The sequence below is a fragment of the Stigmatopora nigra genome, chromosome 10 (genome assembly GCF_051989575.1).
Source record: "Stigmatopora nigra isolate UIUO_SnigA chromosome 10, RoL_Snig_1.1, whole genome shotgun sequence".
In the NCBI taxonomy this organism is placed as follows: domain Eukaryota; kingdom Metazoa; phylum Chordata; class Actinopteri; order Syngnathiformes; family Syngnathidae; genus Stigmatopora; species Stigmatopora nigra.
In genome coordinates this window covers 14517430-14537434 of record NC_135517.1, presented here as the reverse complement: position 1 = coordinate 14537434, position 20005 = coordinate 14517430, and the positions used below count along the sequence as shown (strand labels likewise).

The 20005-nt window shown below is 38.9% G+C and overlaps 3 protein-coding genes across 8 annotated transcripts in view; 2 read left to right on the top strand and 1 right to left on the bottom strand.

The window, feature by feature from the left end:
* Positions 1-1147: 1147 nt before the first annotated feature.
* akr7a3 (aldo-keto reductase family 7, member A3 (aflatoxin aldehyde reductase)) lies at positions 1148-6250 on the top strand. Its single transcript, XM_077726911.1, has 7 exons — positions 1148-1437; positions 2390-2577; positions 2659-2763; positions 3150-3246; positions 3423-3522; positions 4974-5103; positions 5175-6250. Exons 1-7 carry the CDS (start codon positions 1251-1253, stop codon positions 5334-5336), a joined length of 969 nt encoding a protein of 322 aa, XP_077583037.1. The 5' UTR covers positions 1148-1250; the 3' UTR covers positions 5337-6250.
* mrto4 (MRT4 homolog, ribosome maturation factor) lies at positions 5926-10382 on the bottom strand. 3 transcript variants are annotated; one of them, XM_077726912.1, is made up of 9 exons: positions 10279-10357; positions 9897-10008; positions 9671-9729; positions 9487-9590; positions 9218-9299; positions 8523-8590; positions 7818-7969; positions 7495-7571; positions 5926-6249 (listed from the first exon to the last, which is right to left on the bottom strand). In XM_077726912.1, the coding sequence occupies exons 2-9, from the start codon at positions 9922-9924 to the stop codon at positions 6097-6099; spliced, it is 723 nt and encodes a 240-aa protein (XP_077583038.1). In that variant the 5' UTR covers positions 9925-10008; positions 10279-10357; the 3' UTR covers positions 5926-6096. The 3 variants fall into 3 exon arrangements, with proteins under 3 accessions (XP_077583038.1, XP_077583039.1, XP_077583040.1); XM_077726914.1 differs by lacking the exon at positions 5926-6249 and adding an exon at positions 7189-7397; XM_077726913.1 differs by lacking the exon at positions 9897-10008 and having other exon boundaries at positions 10279-10382.
* A 751-nt stretch (positions 10383-11133) lies between these two features.
* Positions 11134-20005, top strand: part of iffo2b (intermediate filament family orphan 2b) — a 35629-nt gene continuing 26757 nt past the window's right edge. For 2 of the 4 annotated variants that reach the window (XM_077725649.1, XM_077725646.1), the window contains exon 1: positions 11136-11986. In XM_077725649.1, coding sequence (XP_077581775.1) covers positions 11517-11986 — 470 coding nt within the window. In that variant the 5' untranslated portion in view covers positions 11136-11516. Of the gene's footprint in view, positions 11987-20005 lie in introns of all 4 variants that reach the window. The other 2 variants (XM_077725647.1, XM_077725648.1) reach the window with 2 other exon arrangements.

Sequence of the window (20005 nt, the reverse complement as noted above, 5' to 3'; positions counted from 1 at the left end):
AACAGATGTGTGGGAGGAGAGGTTGTCGGGACAAAAGTGACAAAATAATGAATGGTTGAATTTAAACAATCTAGTATATCAAATTTCATATATATAATGTAATAATGGCTTAGTATATACTGTATGCTTCATGGAGCAAATATTAAAACCAAGAAAAGGCATTATCTGCATGACTTTGCTCTGTGCTTATTGCTTCCTACATTAGTGGGCATGGAGGAAAAATGAAGAGGAAAGTTACTCAAAGCAAATCGTGGCTGGTTCGATCATTTAAAAAAACGAACTGGACGGAAGAAAAAAAACACTCGGTTCTAAGGCATGGAGAATCAGGAAGTTCCCACTCGAAAGGTAGAATACATTTAAATCTTTGCTTCAGTTATTGCACGAGAAGGTTGAATTTACTGTAACGTAAGATTAAAACATATTTTGAAGTATATGTATAGTAATCTAAAGGTTTATTTTATTGTTTTATCATTTTATTGTATTATTCAATGTTTTGAGCACGTTGCATTGTGCCAAGTCGCTCTGACTCCCTCCCCCTAACCCCTCTGTGGCAAATCTGTAATAAGTAATGTCACATTTCAGTATCAAAGATCATAACCACTAGATAGGTATTTTTTTACTTTGTGAGTAGGAGGCGAATTAAAACTAATAAAAATGTTTTTCCATTGTAATATCCTGTTTATGGATTTTTTCAGAGGGTGGGAACGGATTAATTTGTACCTAGTTATTTTCTATGGGAAATTGGTTTGAGATACGAGTAAATTGACAAACGAGCTCGGCCCCGGAATGCATTAAGCTCGTAAACTGTTACTGTATAAAATTTGATATGGGATTTGAGCAAACAGCGTCATCGTGCGTCCAAGTAGGATTGCTACATTGCCACACAATGCATTGTTTACAATAAAATCAGCACTGCTTTGCTTTTTCAGAGGGCTGGGGAAAACACGGAGATCGCGCAATGTTGACTCTTTGAAAAGTAGATCTTGAAATGAAAAAGTCCGAGCTCCTCTGATTTATACTACAGTGACAGGTCTCAATTTAATGATAATTGCTTCCCTCTACTGTGAATTTGTGGTACACGAGTACTATGATTCGCCCAATGGGGGAGGAGTTTAAGTTGAACGGTGCTGTCAGAAGTGAACTTTATACACCAGTGCGTAATCAAACTGCGACTGTCCGCTTACCAATTCACTTTTCAAGCAAGAGCGCAGAGGGCTAATATTTGTCTGGACTTTGTTCCTCGTTCAAAAATGTCGGCAACGCGACCGGTTACCTTGCTTGGCACCATGGCCTTTGGAGGCCGGGCAAACGCCGAGCAGAGTCGGGAGATCTTCAAGATCTTCCTGGACCGCGGCCACAAACACCTGGACACTGCCTACATGTATATGGATGGAAAGTCGGAGACCATCATGGGAGACATGAACCTCCCCCGAACAGGTTAACTTGAGTAAAAAAAAAATCCTAACAACATTGCCAAATCCTTCTTTAGGACTTTGTGTGCCGTAAAAGATTAAAAGTGCTGACTTATTTTTGTGCAACGCATGCATGCTTGTTGGAAGGGTAACGAAAACTTGCTAGTTACTTGTGCTGTTAACAATCAATCTAATAATAAAACGGATTGTCGCCAAGAGGGGTGCAACAATAAATCGATTAAATGAAAATAGTTGGAGGTAATTTGTTGTGCATTGCAAATACATAATCGGAGCTGCCACCCTTCGTCGACTCCATTTCAGGAGTACTCTTTTCCCATTTCTGGAGTATTTCCGGAGTATTTCCGGAGATAAGGTCCGGGGAGAACATGCGAACTCCACACAGGTGGACCCACCTGGATTTGAACCTAGGTATCCCACTGTGAAGCCGATGCGCTAACCTCAAATCCTCAGGATCGCCAGATATAAAATGTAAAAGCAAAAACAAGCGTAGGATAGTTTAAATCAAATTGTTATTACCATGTTTTTACATTAATTGAAATATTGTGCTTTTGCAAATTATTGAAAAAGTACAGCATAATTAAAATAAATGTATCTTTTTGTTTGGGTCCTTTTACGTGCGTTTTTCAGTCAGTATTCCCACCATGTGCCACACTGAAGCTGTGACGGGAATGTTTTACGTTTTATGCAAGATACGTTTTTTTGATGAATTTCATTCATAGACATCAAAATAAATTTTGTTTAGTGTTTTATCTGTTTATCTTTTCTCTATTTTGAAATAAATTACCGTATCAGCATTTGCTTTCGTCGTGACGTCATGGCACACGCATCAGCGTTTGCAATTCATGTTTTTATGCCTATATAAGCCGTACCCTCGATTCAGTCATTTTTTTGTCCGACCAAAGCGGCCTGTATTTAAGTAAAATAAAAGTAACTTTGTTTTCATTTATTTAATGCAGTCAGCATTGCCACCAAGGCAAACCCGTGGGACGGCAAGACATTGAAGCCAGAGAGCGTGCGGTCTCAACTGGAGACCTCCCTCAAGCGTCTGCGGACCGAGTGTGTCGATCTTTTCTATTTGCACGCACCTGATCACTTAAGTCCAATCGCGGACACCCTGCGGGCTTGTGACCAGCTACATAAAGAGGCAAAAACAGATTTAAGAAAATTAACATTTTTTTTCATGTCATGTCCACCTGCTAATGTGTTTTAAAATGTATCACCTTAGGGGAAATTTAAGGAGTTTGGCCTGTCCAATTATGCATCATGGGAAGTGGCTGAAATTGTGTGCCTGTGCAGAGAAAATAATTGGATTTTGCCCACTGTTTATCAGGTAAGAAGCAGTGATTTATTTATATTTAAGAGGACCATCTTCATTTACGCTGCCTAGAACAAGGGTGTCAAACTCGGGTTGGTTCGGGGGCCGCATTAACGTCAACTCAATTTAATGTGGGCTGGTCCATTTTAGATATTAATATTTAGATTTGTTTCAATTGATAAAATAACAGGAACATAAAGCCCTAAATGTTCTGTTTTTATAGATCCAAAACAATGTTTATTTGAGCTTTTTTTCTTAGTAAGTGAATTTTTTTTAATCATTTGTTTTTCTTCTCAAAATAAAACAAAATATTGCATTATGTTCAATAATAAAGAGGAAAACAGAAAATATTTTTATATATTTATCTTTAGATTTTACAAAATATACCCTACATCTCACAGGGAATGTACAATGCCACCACAAGGCAGGTGGAGACAGAGTTGCTGCCATGTTTGAGGTACTTTGGGTTGAAGTTCTACGCATACAACCCTCTCGCAGGTACACAACTTGGTTTAAAGGAGACTTCATTCACCTGTTATAGTTAGTCTTTTGATTTGAGATATTTGTGCCTGTATTATGTCTTCACTTTTTCATACGTTTACCACAAAAAAAAGTCTCAGACGACATGGAAAGGACATTATAGGAGCTAATAATTGGATTTTGTTTCTCACTAGGTGGCCTTCTGACAGGGAAGTATCATTATGAAGACAAAGATTCATCTCAACCTGAAGGGAGATTCTTTGGTAACAACTGGGCTTCTGCATACAGGGACAGGTATCTTTTTATGGTGTCAAAGATGAACTCTTTCCAGACATTTATTACCCGGATTACTTTGAAAACTAATGGATGCTCTAATTACCTTTTATAATAACTGAAAGCCAAGGCTGTGATTTCCATCATTGTCAAATTTAGTATATTGTGGAATATCAGGGATGTTAAAAAAAATACATACAATCAATACATCGAAAAGTGTGTCTCGAAATTGGGTTTTGGAGCTTTTTTCAGGTGGAAACAACCATTTGAACACAATTTATTTTCATTGGAAAGGGATACTGTAGGCACATACTATCATCAAAGTTTAATGATATATAGAGTGGTACCTCGACATACGAGCCCCCCGACATACGAGCATTTCGAGATACGAGTACAATTTCGAGCAAATAATTATCCTAGATACAAGACAAATTTTGAGATATGAGGAAGCCAGGCGGCCAAGACATGAGAGGCTGTTTATGATTTTAGCGCACTGTCTTTTTTTGCCGCATTTCTTTGGTGTATAACAGATATCTACGAACACTGGGCGGAGCGTTGCATTTTTTTCAGTGTTTTTTTTGTCCCTCAGCGCGAATGGTGGAGCGATCGCTAATACGAGGAGTATATATTACTTCTTGTTGGCTGCTCTTTGTAATGTTTATGTGAGCACTAGGTGCAGCGTTGCAATTTTTCAGTGTTTACTTTTTCTTCCCCTTAGCCTTTTAACTCCCGTTGGCGGAACGATCGCGCATACAAGACTACTCGTTGGCAAGTGGTCGTGCGTTATCCTATTGTGAGGACATTTGTGTGCATCATTTTCAGAATATTTTGAAAGGATTATAAAAGCCCATCGATAGTGAAAGTCGGGGTTGAGGCGGGGCAAATAGAGCCAACCTGGGAGAAAGGTATCACTTTAATACAAAATTAGAATAGTTTAGTGTAAGGTTAGATTAAACGTATTTTTGAGTGTCTGCATCGTAATCCAAGTTCCTTTAAACTTGTTTGTTATGAACAAACATATTGCGGTGCAGAAAGCGCCATATATAGCTATATATAGCTCTGAATGCTCTTTTGACGCCATCATCTAGTGGCAGTTCTTTTGTCAATCCACCCGGAATCACGGCGAGCACCAAATTAGTGTGCTCACCGTCATACTGGGTGTATAGACTAAAGAACTACACATCCAAGCACAAACTGCGTACGAGGGAAAATGAAGTCGCAGGCTACTTACCGTAGATGCAAGACCCGTAGAGGATTTTGTACCTTATCGACTGATTATTTTATTTTATCGTGATAACAATTTTAATATTGGTCCACATATAAGGCGCATTGGATTTAAAGGCGCTCTGTCTATTTGGAGAAAATGTAACTTTTAAGTGCGCTTTGTAGTCGTGAAAATATGGTTACCTATAGTTCACATTTTTTTTACTTGTATGCTCCCTCAAAATGTTATTTGTTTATTTCCTCCATAGATACTGGAAGCACAGTCACTTTCAGGCCATAGAAGTGGTTCAAAAGGGTTTGGAGATGGCATATGGTTCGACACCACCCACCCTGCTGTCTGCCGCCATGCGCTGGATGTACCACCATTCCCAACTCAAGGTGCCAAAGACACCCACCCGTCCATCAACGTGATCAAAGCAAACGTTTTAACTTGTCTCGTTTGTTTGAAGGGCGACCTCGGGGACGGCGTCATCATTGGCATGTCCAGCTTGGAGCAGCTCAAACAGAACCTGGCGGCCGCCGAGGAAGGTCCTCTTGACGAGGTGGTGGTGAAAGCCTTCGAAGACGCTTGGAAGCTGGTCGTTCACGAGTGTCCAAACTACTTCCGATAAATGATGCAGAAAAAGATTCTCCCCATAATTGATGATTGGTAATCATACAATATTAACCCCCACCCAAAAAAAGATAGGATTTAGGGATGAAACTGATAATGAACCTTGAATTACAATCCACCTCTTAGATTCATTTAATTTGACCGCGTTGGAAACCTCCGACTAGTCTTGCCAAACTTTTCAATGTGTCTCAAATATTTCCCAAGGACGTTGGCATCTCCCGTGTCTTTTTCAGACATCCGGCTTCCTCGTCCCTTTTTGCCCTCCCAGTGCTTGGGGTTTTCCTAACGCATCCTAGCAACCGTGGGTGGTTATTTGAAGGCAATAAATTATTTTAGGTGTCATTGAGTTTGACTAGTGAATGATGTGACAGACTGATAGCAAGGAGAATCCTGTTTGACTCTCACCGGAGCACCACGTACAGACTGCAGCATACAGCGAATGCCCTTCGGCAGTTTTTTGTTTCCACTTTTTGCAAAACAAATTTTGATGTGAACAGTGTTTCACAATATGTACTCTAAAAATTAATTGTTTATTTTTTATAAACTTCAAGTATTTCTCCTGATCTTAATTGCAAATAACAGTAGTCTGTGGAATTGAGACATTTAATAATAGCCATGTTTTCAGCCCATCATACACTTGAGCAACAATTCAGTACAGAGCTTTAAAAAGAAGAAAAATCAGTTTCCTGTTTCAAAAACGTACTAGATTTCAAAATCCTAATCAATGACATTTAAAAATTAAGTTGAAGTACAATCTTTCACTCTTCATCCTCTGCCTCATGATCTTCTTCCTCTTCATTGTCCTGCATAGGCTGGTCGTCCTCCTCCACGAGCTCAAATGCGCCTGTTTCAGAGCTCCACATGCATTTGATCGTCACTTTGAATTCAGCCATCTCTATTCCCAAGAGTTTCTGGGGGAAAACATGTGTTTTAATAAAAAATAAATAAATAAACGATCAGAAAATGTAATGATTAACTACTAGAGTCGAGTACCAGACATTTAGTAATGTTAACGTATCTATTTTTTCTAACGGAAAAAGTCTAATTTTCCAGCGAAAGTTGACAATATTACCTATTGCCAAATTATTTACGTAACCGGCCTCCAACCGTTCAGATTCGGTTGGTGAAACTACTGTATTTTCAGTCTTATCTTTACGAGTAAACATGTTATGTGAAAGAAAATAATTCCTAACAAAATGACACACAAAAAAAAGAGGCACTTCTAACATTTCCCAATAATTTAAACGTAAATGCAGAACATGGGCTGAAATGGGAGTGTGCCCTGGAAGTGTTATCGGTGTAGTTTATTATTTCAATCATGTTTGCTGGTTAAATCACTGCAAGTACCGAGGTGCTTGACTAACTATTTTACCCTCTGCAAAAGGGCCGCCGTGGGTCCTAGTCTTTGTTTGAACCGATGAGGGATCTTCTAAAATAAATTGCACGTGGCTGCAATCAACTGATTTCACTTGCAAAATGTGCCCGCTTGTTCGGTTTGAATGAAAACCTAAACTCCTTGCGTCCCTTTGTGGACCAACCGGTTTGAGACCGCTGCTCAACATGTTATCAATTAGTCCATTAGTTATTATGAAGTGATTATTATGAAAAGGCATATGCACGTGTACATGTTTGCATATGTGTGTGCTCCAGTTGCTTTTACATTAGAACTGACGTCAAACGTAGGGAAAGCGTGATCACGGGCAAGAAAATATGGTAGTGCTTGGACTTGTTGGCCGCGAGGGTTCACACTCCTTCCGCCTACTCTACCTTTCTTTTGAATGTAGCCATCCATTGTCGTGAATTTTTTTTTATACCTCCAATGGAATGAAGACCTCTTAGATCCAACGCAATGGTGTGCTTTTTTTGCTTTATTTAGTGCAAACACAATGCTCACATTTTTTTAAAATGGGATGGTCATGGAGCTGAGCCAGGGAAAGATGAGTACATCATCATCATGCAGGTGACTTAACTGGCCATTCGCCACAGATAGGCCACTTTTTTGAACGGTTCAAAATGTTCTATTTCAAGTTTTATGATGTCCTCAGCAAATTTTCACTTCCTAATTTGGGCCAAAAGCCTATGAATCAGTACCACTTTGATTCTATTGTGTCTACTTAACAGTAATATTTAGTACTTTTTAAATCTCATTAACTTACCAAAATACGAGCTTGTTCAGGAGTGAGAATGTCACCATCTTTGCATACCGTGTGGGCCTTTAATAGTGTCACGACCCCTAGAGACAAACAAAAACATATCTTATGTATGACCTTGTTCAGAGATGAGAATGTCAACGTCTTTGCAGACCATGTGGTCCTATAATATTGTCAGACCTATACACAAACACAAAAAAACCTTGGGGATTAAAGTAGTTCAAAACCATCTTGGTTTTGTCGTAGTATCAAATAATGAGCCGTCGTGATAGAAATGTGCACAAATATAAAGATATCCTCTGTATTGTGTCCAAAGTCAGGATTGCAACCTTTTTTGAGCGATGTAGGGAGGCCGAGATGCCTAAGTTGAGTCTCCATGGAATGAGTGAACTGCTCCAAAGGCCCTTCATCCAGAATCACATCCCTGTTAGCCTTATTTCCTGATCGTGCATAATCCATCTCTTTGTAATGGCTAAAATATCTGTGTGGAAAGGGAAAAAAAACAACCCACATACAAAAATTACAACCTGCCTTGTTGCCATTTTAAATATTTTGTTTTGTTTTTTTGAATACAAGTTAAAATGATTTTGACTTCACCATTTACAATCCTAATTTGTAAAAAAACATTTTTTAAATATTTTTAAATTTTGCTATCTCCTAAAATCTCATTAGTCACTAACAATTAAAAAATGGACTGATTAATTAGTTGAGACAGTTTGAAACAACTGATCAGAATGCACATCCGTCGTTGAAAAGGTAGTGAAGACTTCACATTTAAAATAATTGAATGTTTTGACAAAGTGCAAAATGCAAAACTTATTAAGAACACGGCGTTGCTTTTCAAAATTAATCGTCAAAGTAAAATAAAATGGCGAGCCAAAAAACAACTTTCTAAACATTAATTTTTTTATTTAAATTGTGGAAAACAAACCGCTAGATTTTGTTTGCTTGTAGTTTTGATACAAAATGCGTTTCTGCAGAACAATTAAACGTGTTTTCCTATAATAAATAAAGCCCTGGTAGTGCTTACTCACTCTTGTACCTCCTCCTTGGTTTTATTTGTAAAAAGCACGCCCACTTCCCCCCGAAGATGCTTGCTGACCTGTAAAAAAAGGACATGAGATCTTGATCCACGATTTAAACATTAGATCCATTACAATAGGCAAAAAGAAAAGAAAATATTTTGTCTGACAGCTGTCTTGAACGTATTTTTGGGTGTGGAATCCAAAATGAGTTTTCCCTCGAAATAAGCTGTTATTATTTATTTTGTTTTTAAGTTTATTCCTGTTTCACTTTTCATGTGGAGCCAACAGATGGGAATCAGAGTGACACGGAGCACAGCGAAGCGATGTTTGTGAGGAGTAATGTTCTGGCATTACAGATTTCAGCAGTTTAAATCAGTTTGCATTATTTTATTGCAATGTCTCAGATTTGTTTCAAGACTGTTGAATATAGTGTTATAATTTGTTTCAGATGTGCTAGAATTATTTTCTGTAGAAAAATTAAATTGTCTTCAAAAAGTCTTTTTTTCAAATTTGAGTGTTCAAAAAGAGGTGCTTGTCTTATAATCGGGGTCGTCTAACACACATCATTTTGTTGTTGCTGCTTTTTTTTCTATTTCCCTACAATGGGGATCTTAATGCTGAAAAATTTGATGAACAAAATACCAATATCGGGTTCGGATTCTGCCACCAAAGTGTGTTAAAAACAGCGGGTTGCTGATTTCTACCTGACATAAGTTATCTCTGTATTCGTCCGTTTCTCCTTTCCCAATGGCCACTATCATGACTTTGTTTTTTCCAAAGAAGAATCTGTGAGGAAAAAGAACATTTTCGTTTGTATGATTTTCATTTGTATAATTTTAATTTAGCACCTCGACGGATGAGTGCACCCAAAGATAGTAGTAAGGTTAGTATCAATGATAAACCATTCTCGACAGTGGGTCAGTCAGTATATGAATGCTGTTCATGTTTTCTCTTGAAAATACAAGTGGGTTACCTGCTGTGTTTCCACGCTGTCCTGATGTCTTTCAATTTGTTATTCCTCATATTAGCCACAGAGAAGATGAACAAATGTTTGTAGGTGTCGACACATTTCCGTAACTACAGCAAGATAAAAAATACTTAAGACATCGTAGCCACCATTGAGTTTGGCATGCAAATGTTTGTAAAACAAAATGTACCTCTTCTATCAATTTCTGTTTTGATTCGAGTCCCTTCTTGGCTGTTTTTGTTAAAGAAACTGGGAGAGATATAGATAGAATTTTCCTGAGTGACCAACAAGAATTGCACCACTAGATAACATGAGCATGTTACATTCGCTTACGCACACTTTGAGGCGTCAATTATCAAACAAATACCATTCAGTAATTTTAGACAAATAGCAAAAAAATGAGTTTTTTCTCTTACTTTTCTTATCCCGCTTTGACTTAGGCATGGTTAGTATTTCCCACGGCGTGCACGTGAAGTAAAAGGACCTTAAATGTTTCTGTCACGTGATGCCTGCCCGTAAGGTGCCTGTCTAAAATTATTATATTAAAAATGTAATCATTATTTTTTACATGAATATCGTATACGTGTCTGGGTGTGTAGTAATCAACATATACATCTTTAGCTTGTGTGTTTGTCTATTCATTTCAACTGGCTCGAAAATGCCACGTGAATCTGTCACCACTAGATAACATGAGCATGTTACATTCCCTTACGCACATATTGAGGCGTCAATTATCAAACAAATACCATGCAGTAATTGTAGACAATTAGCAAAATAATATATCATTTTTTCCCTTACTTTTCTTATCCCGCTTTGACTTAGGCATGGTTCGTATTTCCCACGGCGTGCACGTGAAGTAAAAGGACCTTAAATGTTTCTGTCACTTGAGGCTTGCCTGTAAGGTGCCTGTGAAAAATTATTGTATTAAAAATTTAATATTTTTTTTTTTTTACATGAATTTCGTATACGTGTCTGGATGAGTAGCATTCAACATATACATCTTTAGCTTGTGTGTTTGTCTATTAATTTCAACTGGCTCGAAAATGCCACGTGAATCTGTCACTCAACACATGTACGGATGATTCAAATGTTGAATTGTTAAGCATGATCATCAATCATATTTATTTGTAGAGTTGACGTCATTCGCGGAATTTTATATAGATTTGAGAAGACAGAACATTGGCGACAGGTGCCAGAACAAAAATATATTTAAATACATTCATTAACACTTTCCAGCCACTAGAGAGAGCTGAGCTACACAAATGCGAAATATAGTACAGTAGTTGATGTTATAAATAAAAATAATCACAAAAGAACCAACTTTTTTATGAGCATGATGATAACAACAACAACAACAATATCAATATCAACAACACACATGGTTGGCCAATTGGACACTAAGTTGCCCCTGGGCACGAGTGTGAGTGTGAATTGTAGTTTGTCTCTTTGTACCCTGCGATTGGCTGGCCACCAATTCAAGGTGTCCCTGCTTCTGGCCCGAAGTCAGCTGTGATAAGCTTCAGCACCCCCGCGACCCTAGTGAAGATAAAGCGGTTCAGAAAATGAATGAATTCATATATATAAACGGCCGACAAGTGATAAATGACATCCACTTGCACGTATGAGACGTCTAGCTCTGTATATATTTGATATATTTTTCTCATGTATAAATCTTTTTTTTTTTTTTTTTACAGCAGACAGGAAGTGACTTGATATTGTGCCCGGAGTGGGAGGTGGTGTGGCCTAATCTTTTTTTATTTATCTAACGGCATGCAACATGATACTTGCACGCTGCCTGGACGGGTTAAATCGGCGTCTGTGGTGCCGTGGCGACTGGCTCTAAGAGCACGGCACTCGGCTTCGAAAAGGAGAATGTGCCCGCTAGTTGTGTGACGACTCTTCATACAAAGGGAGAGCTGGAAGGGCTGAACTGATTTTGTCTGCGTCAAAAGACTCGACCCTCCGTTGGACAGTGTTGATGCTGCTACTGATACCTTCGGTGCCTCTTATTTGATTTCTTTTTTTTAAATTCTGACATGAGTTCGCTATTCTTCCCTGATGCTGCAGCCGCTCCAGTCGGCCATTCTCCTCCAGGGGCGACCAGCGCCCTGCGGAACGACCTGGGTTCCAACATTCACGTCCTCAAGACGCTCAACCTGCGCTTTCGTTGCTTTTTGGCAAAGGTACACGAACTGGAGCGGCGGAACCGGCTGCTGGAAAGCCAGTTGCAGCAAGCCTTGCAGAGGCCGCAGTACCGCGGGTTGTACGGCCGCGACGTGGCCGTGCAGACCGACGGCGGCGCAGGTTCCAGGCTGCCCGGTACCATCTGGTCCTTCACCCATGTGCGCAAACAAGGGGAGCGCCTGGAGACGCTGCACGGACCCGGGGTGTCATGGACTCATCCGGATGGGGTGGGCGTGCAGATCGACACCATCACACCAGAGCTGAGGGCGCTCTACAACGTGCTGGCTAAAGTCAAGCGAGAAAGGGCTGAGTATAAGAGGAGGTAAGTGAGACCCAAATCAAAACATTCACAAAGCATGTTTGAGTTTGATTTATTTAATAAAGGGACAGTACATATGAATGAACGTATACATCTAAATTCTGAACCGCTTTATTCTCACTAGGCCCGCGGGGGGTGCTGGAGGTTATCCCAGCTGTCAACCATTCACGCTGTCACTCATACCTAGGGACAATTTAGAGTGTCTAATCAACCTACCATGCATGTCTTTGAAATGTGGGATGAAACCGGAGTACCTGGAGAAAACCCACACAGGCCCAGGGAGAATGCGCAAACTCCACTCACAGGTGGACCGACTAGGATTTGAACCCAGGTCCCCCACTGTGAGACCAATCTGAGGAAAATTTAAATATTCATGTTAATTAACATATATATGTAAATATGTATAATTATAGCCAAAGGCTAATTTTCATCTTTAGTCCCCGTTTCTCTATCTACGTAGTGTAGAGGAATCATTTGTTACAGGATGAGCAATTCAAAAGCTATACCCTCGATATTTATATTTATATTCATATACGTATACGATATTTTCATTGTCAAAAGAGGTGCCACAAGATCCATTAAACAATTACAAGTCAATCAATGTGAAAGAATTTGAACATTTCATGAGCCAATGAATACCTCATGAAGTTATCTGTCTAGCTCTTAACACACAATCGGGAATATTTAACCCAAAACGAGAAGTGCCCTGGATGCTATTGACTGAATTAAACTATTCTCAAAATAATGTAATCCGCTTTTTTTCCCAAATAAAATCTCAAAATAAGGCTCACATTTCCTCCATCACAAAACAAAAGCCGGAAAAAGCAGTTTATCAACACAATCACACTACATGTGCCCAATCTATGTTTATTGTAAATTTATGGGTAGAACATTTCTCTACGAAATTAGTATTTTTCCATCTGTAGATGAAATAACTGCCTCAAATAAATGCCTACATTTTCTCTATCAGAAAAAGCTCATCCTCCAAAGTTTAAGGCATTGTAAACTATCTGACAATCTGCACTATGTACAGAACACTACTGCATCTGGTGTTCCCTGCCAAAGTAAATAAAATGTCAGCAAAAGCTTTCTAGACGAGCTGAATTTTTTACAGGATGAATGGGAAGCAGTTAAATTGTAGATGTGTGCTGTCTCATTTACCATGACCGAATGTTTTTGGTAAATTCGGAACATATTCACATCATTGTTGAGAGGTCATAGACATTTTTGCCAGCGCTTTGTCGCACATTTTTTATTTAACCTTCCTAGCTAAATTCTGTTGGATGGTTTATAGCTATATCCTTCATTTTTGCCAAATTTTTGACATCATATCTACTTGGTCTTTCTGACTGCCGGGTTCTTTATCACCCATTCATTTATCCATTCATCCATCCAAGTCAGTGTTACTGGCCATCCTTTAAGCAAGTTGAACAAGTTTTTTGTCCTTTGTCAAGTAAATGTCATGTAAAATGAAGAATGGGACACTGCGTCTTCTGTCTACATTGTAGTCAAATGAAGACATGATTCGTATTCAGAATGTTCTTTACATGCAAGCGTCCTAAGCTAAATCGAGACGAGGTCATTTGCGGCCTCTTGGCACGCCACTGCCAGGAACCAAAGTGGCCTTCTGTCTGCCCTGTGCATGCATGTTTGCCAATGTGATTCAAAGTGTGAGGCACTTCAACAGTCTATGAGGTCAGCGATGACCAGCACTGACTTATCTGGTGAGATATTGACTCACATACACAGAATGTAAGCGTAACCTCCCCCATTCTTTTCTCCCCTGATGGGAAACTGAATATCCTGTCCAGACCACTCCCTGAGTTCCATGTAGTTTCCTTGATTCTCATTTCTAAAATGTAATCAGCAAGTCGTTTCCCAAGTAAATGACTATACAGTCGTAGCTCTACTTGAAAAATTAATTGGTTACAGAACTTTTTTTTGTAACTCGAAAATGTCACAAGTAGAGCATAACTTTGTATATAAATTCTCTAATTCGTTCCACGCTCCTCACACAACTACCAACAAAACCCTTTAAAATTGGTCAAAGTGTCCAGATTTTGTACATAAGATGTGAGTAACACACACAATGAGAGAAATCCTAAAAAGATGATTTATTGATGTCTTTAAATGAAAAACAAGCATACAAAATCTATCCGTGTTGAAATGCAGGGGAACAAAAGCTAACAGTAGGAGACACGAACACATGAACTCGCATCTTATAAACGCAACATTATGAATTCAAACAACAACATTAATAACATTGATCAACAACAAACATTAAAGTTTTATGATTTCTTTGGAATTTAATTTTTCACCCATTTTATTAGTCGCTACAGGTTCTTACCAGTTTGGATTTAAGTTGCCTTTCTGTTTTGCTGGTTGACAGACATTTTGAAAAAATAATTATCAAAAAACAATTTTTAATAATGTTTCTAAAATGCAACAGACAAACGTCATCAACGTGGGCGATCGCACGACTCGTGAAGACTTTCTGGATGTTTTTTTTCCACAAAAGTTTATTTCTCTCCCGTTTTTTTCCTGGATTTTCGATGTTTGAATTGTGGCTGCTTCCTCTTCAGCTGCCTTCTCGTTGAATTCCTCGTGTATTTCCGAGCGTTGCATTAACTCCTGCTCCGCTGAGAGTTCGTTTTGGTGCCCCCTGACAAACTCGTCAACGTCATCCTTACTGATCAAAACCCCCATCGCTGCCCTCGCGACACAATTTTGCCCACCGCGGGCTCCGAAACCACCTGGTGGCCACAGCTTCCTCCAAGAAAAACGTCAAGACGATGAACGATAAACGGGTGAACAAACCATAAAAAAAATATTCAAACATGAAGAATTGTTGTCGACTGCGAGTCTTTTGAAGGCATTCGACCACAGCTTCTTCCAAGCATACAACGGGTCAAAGAAACATGGAGGGTTGCTGTGAGACAGCCAATGAGAGCCCAATAGTGTGTAGCGAGGTTATAAAGTGAGAATCCATGCATCCACAATTTCAAAATCAAATAATGGATACAGAAAATGCATTTAATTTTGGGGGGATTTCGTAATGTGGATAATTTTCGTATCTCAAAGCACTCATTTGCTTTTGTAACCTAAAAATGTCATACGGAGAGACATTTGTAAGTAGAGGTATGACTGTATTTCAACAATTGAAGACCAGAAAACAAACCAGTTCTCAAATTCATTATTCATTCCTCTTCAACCTTGCTTAACCTGATCAGTGTTGTGGGATAGTTAGTGGAGATTATCCTAGCAGACATTAGTTAAATGGTGGGCGACAAATAAGACTGGTCGCGAGTGGGAATCGATCTAATGCTACCCGCACCAAAGCCAGGCGAAAGAAACAATTCACCATCAAGTGGTTGATTTTTAAATGTTTTCCATATATAGTTTATATCCTTCTGAGATATGCTGCAAATACTTGCTACTAAATCATGTAGAGACATTGTTTCAAGCATGTTAAGTAAGGAGTTAATTGCTGATCTCCGTTAAACACAATGGAAGCTCCCATCGGACTTAAACATTCTCTGTTTTCTCAATGTCTGGACAAGAAACACAATAACATCTGACCTTTAATGGAAATTAGTGCTATTCGGTTCGATATAGTGATGCTCCTGTTCATATATAAAAATACTCCTGTTATGCCCATCTTTAACTAACTAAAACCGAAACACCTAATGAAGCATGTAAAACTAATTCCCTTGGATCTGTCATGGACAATGAGAGCATTATGAATACTGTGGAGTCTTAATTTGTTTTTTGACAGTGGTCATATTGTGAAAAAGCTTCATCTCAAATCATGTTTCTTATTGGAATGCAATACATCTTTTACACAACTGGCTCAAAACATGTTTTAGCTAGAGTTTTTGGCTAATGGGAGCCCACCATTGGCACATCTCTGTGTTCGCGTCATTACCTCGATTCGCTCCAGTAACCAATGGGAGCTTTGGTTTGGCACATCAAAATTTAAATGACCCAGACACTAACTTGAGCAGCTTTCGTCGTTTTTTTAGATTCTGTCGCACATGCTGCATGTACTAATTGATTATTAACAGAGTAAAAATGTTAATAAAATAATTTAGATACTTATTGTACTTTAAGTGTTTAAATGTCAAAAAATGCACATGTATTTTTACCTTTAAATTCTAAGTTAGGTTCGGCTCTCAAGAACTTACATTTGAAAGTATATGTTTATAGGTCTTTTGGTCAAAATGGTTTCCGACCCCTGCACTACACCATCGGGTGGCCTTGTTTTAATACAAATTGTAATATTCTCTAAGTAGTGTTTCCCCAGAATACATTCTTTTCATTGCTGCCACCTTCCAGGACAAACAAAAGGTCTTCTCAACTTGGTTATTACACTGTTCATTTTCTCCCATCGTCTAAATCTTTTTTAATGTCGTCACGTTTCGGCCTTAATTCCTCAGAGACCCTTAATCTCCTCCCATTCCACCTCTTTGTTCACAGTTCTTTCTGTTCAGTCATTCTTTCCTCCTTCAATACATCTCAACCCCCTCCCCTAAATTCCATGTCACTTTGTAAGGCCTCCTTGCGCAAAACAAGCTATGGATGGATGGTGCGAGTAGACTTTTTAGGACTTGTATTTGTGCGTTGATGCAGTTTTCGCTCGACTTGAAAATGCAACCCTTGCTCAAAGAACACAACATTAGTTACGCCAAGAGTATTTTATTCAAAGTAGACTTTTCATAATCCACGATGGGTGGGATAGAAGAAAAATGTAGCAATTTAGCTTTTGAATTGCTGAATGGGGCTCTTTTAAGGAATTTAGTTGCCGCTGTGGGTTTTGGAGCTTGCACAGACTGTCTGGGTGTCTTAGTGGTCAGTCAGTTTTCCATAGCTTCTTTCCCTCCAAAATGTAACTTTTAAGGCGGTATAAAAAAACAAAATAAAAAAATATTATAACATTGAAAAAATAAAACTCTGCAATTTAATACACACGATGCCATCCGTAAATACCTTTGTCAAATACAGTAATGCTTTGACATACGAGGAATTTGAGATCCGAGTACAATTTCTAGCAAATATTTACTTAGAGATACGAGACAAATTTGGAGATACGAGACAGCCAGGTGGTCTCACCACGTTTGCTTCGGCACTTAATAGTGTACTCGTGCACGCGTTGTCGCACTATGGCTAAACAATTTTTCAACCTCATTACTTTTTTTGAGGACAATAACAATGGTGATTTACAACCCTCATATGCCGCGCCACATGTGCTAATTATTCAAGACAAAAATAAATGACACTAATTAAAGCTCTCCATGGATAGACTAAGTAAATCCTTTAGCTTGACATGTAATGTACTTAACAAGGGAACTGGTTGACAGAAAGAGAGATGTGTGAAGTGAACTTGCCAAAATATGACCTTTGTTTTACTTGACAATCCTGTGAAATGTCACACTTTTTGGTCAATGAGTTTAAAGTGGCCAGCTGCAGACATGAAGCAAGACATTCAAAAATAACACCTGCTTTCAAACGTAATATACTGGAACATTCCTGGGCTACTTGAGCAGAATTTACCTGTCTTGTGGCTTTTAGACAAATTAAAGTCAGAGCCTATCACAGAAAAATACAGGCAGTAGGCGGGGGGTACCCTGAAATGTTTTTTTCACAAATTGCAGGGCACAAGGAGATAGACAACTATTTGGCTCACAATGATACCATGGGGAAATTTATTGTTTGGGATAAGGCATGAAACCAGAGTACCTGGAGATAATCCACACAAGCCCGGTGAGATGATCCAAATTCCACAAAAGAAGGTAAAATCTCATGGAGGATCGAAACCTCGATCTTAGAACTATGAAGCTTGAGCCTTATCAACTCTTCCACTGAGATGTCCTAAATGTAAACTACATAAACAAAAAATGTGTTGTATACCAACTTAAAATTAGGCAACCACTTTATTTCACTTCCGTGGATGGATTGTAAACTGTAAGGACAGAAGTACAGTGATTCCCAAACCGAGTTCAATGGCACAGTGTGTGTTTACAGTAAGAGGCCATTAGAAATGCACTGAGGAATCAAGGCGATATTAATTTGACAAACCGCAATTGAGAAAAAAATGTGTTGGAGATGAGCATTGTGTGAGAAGTTAGACTCTTTGAAGGGATCAACAAAACAGTTTGAAAGACAGATTCAGAGAAAATGCTGTCAAACAAGACAATAGCAATTTAATTTGTTTAGCCCATGGAAAATGTTTATTCCTTGAGTCATTTTTGTCTTGATTATTATTTATTGTATGGTTAATTGATAATCCATTAATGTTAAAGTTTGATTTTAAACAGATGTGTTTACATGTTGTTGTTGTGCTATACAAAGACATTAAAAAGAGTCATCAGCTTAATGTGGTGTTTGTGAGTCCCAACAATTCTAGAAACTATATTGTCTGGGTCCTTGTGCCTCTGTTAGAGTGGGTCAGGGGGTTGGACACACTTCCACTCTGGAGTCGCTCACGGTGAGAGACGACGAGCAGGTGTGGGCACGCTCTTTGTCCCCTGGCTAGGTACCTGTACATTGGGGTTCACCCTGATATAGAGGAGAGGGCAGCATCCCTTCGCCTTCGAGTGGAGCATGGGAACTGACTGTTGTTTTGTGCTAACACACCAAACAGGAGCTCAGAGTATCCACCCTTTTTGGAGTGCTTGCAAGGAATGCTGGAGAGTTTACGTCCTGGAGACACCAATGTTCTGCTGAAGTACAGTATTGGCCCGGATATAAGACAATTTTTTGCATTGAAATAAGACTGGCTGTGGTGCAGAGGTTCGCTCGCCTGACTTTGGTGCGGGCAGGAGCGGGCTCAATTCCTGCTGGTGACGGTATAATTGGGAGTACGGATGGTCGGTTTTCTCTGTGTGGCCTATGACTGACTGGCGACCAGTCCAGGGTGTTGTCTGCATTTTGCCTGAAGACAGCTAGCTGTGTTAGTCTCCAACAAGCCTGCAACCCTTTCGAGGATGGGCGGTATGTAAGATGAATGAATGAAAAGAGACTTAAAAAGTGTTGGTCAGCTTCCATTCGGCGTCTCTACATTATAACCATTCACAATGCTAGGTAGCGCCAAATATCTTTAAAGCGAATGTTGAACACTTTGATGGTTATTTGAATCAAATTTTATTGTCATTATTCCAGCATACATAGATTTAAAGCTTCACCATGATGCAAAAGTAATAAAAAAAAGTAATAAATAAATAAATAGTCAATATAATAGATAGTCAACATGGATAAGTCGTCATCATGAATAAGAGGTCACATACAGTTGTGGTCAAAAGTTTACGTACACTTTTGAAGAACATAGTGTCGTGGCTCTCTTGAGTTTCCAGTTATTTCTACAACTGCTTTTTCTCTGATAACATGATTGGTACAGATACTTCTTTGTCATGAAGTTTGGTTCTTTTATGACTTTATTATGGGTGAACAGAAAAAAGTGATCAAATCTGTTGGGTCAAAAATATACATACAGCAGCGCTAATATTTGGTAAAATGTCCCTTAGCCATTTTCACTTCAATTAGGCGCTTTTGGTAGCCATCCATAAGCTTCTGGTTGAATCTTTGACCACTTCTCTTGCCAGAATTGGTACAGTTCAGTTAAATTTGATGGCTTTCTGACATGAACTTTTTTTCGTCAGCATTGTCCACAAGTTCTCAATGGGATTTACGTCAGGACTTTTAAAATATGACTGCACTTTAGTTTACATATTTAATTGTTCAGCTATTAGGATGTCACAGACAGTTCTCCATGATTTGAATGAGGCAAAGTAACGTGCTTTTTCTCTCAAATATATTATTACAATCATTGTTCAGATGTACTGTCATTATTTTGTGTACAAAATTGAATTTGGAATTCAAAAAGTTTTTTTTTTAACTTTAGTCTTTAAAACGAGGGGGCCGACTTATAATCATGGTCGTTTTATGGGTTCAATCCGGTACTTTAATTCTCACATGGCCAAGGACAGTGAGACCAACAGGTGTAGGATTGGGAAGAATGCCCCCTGA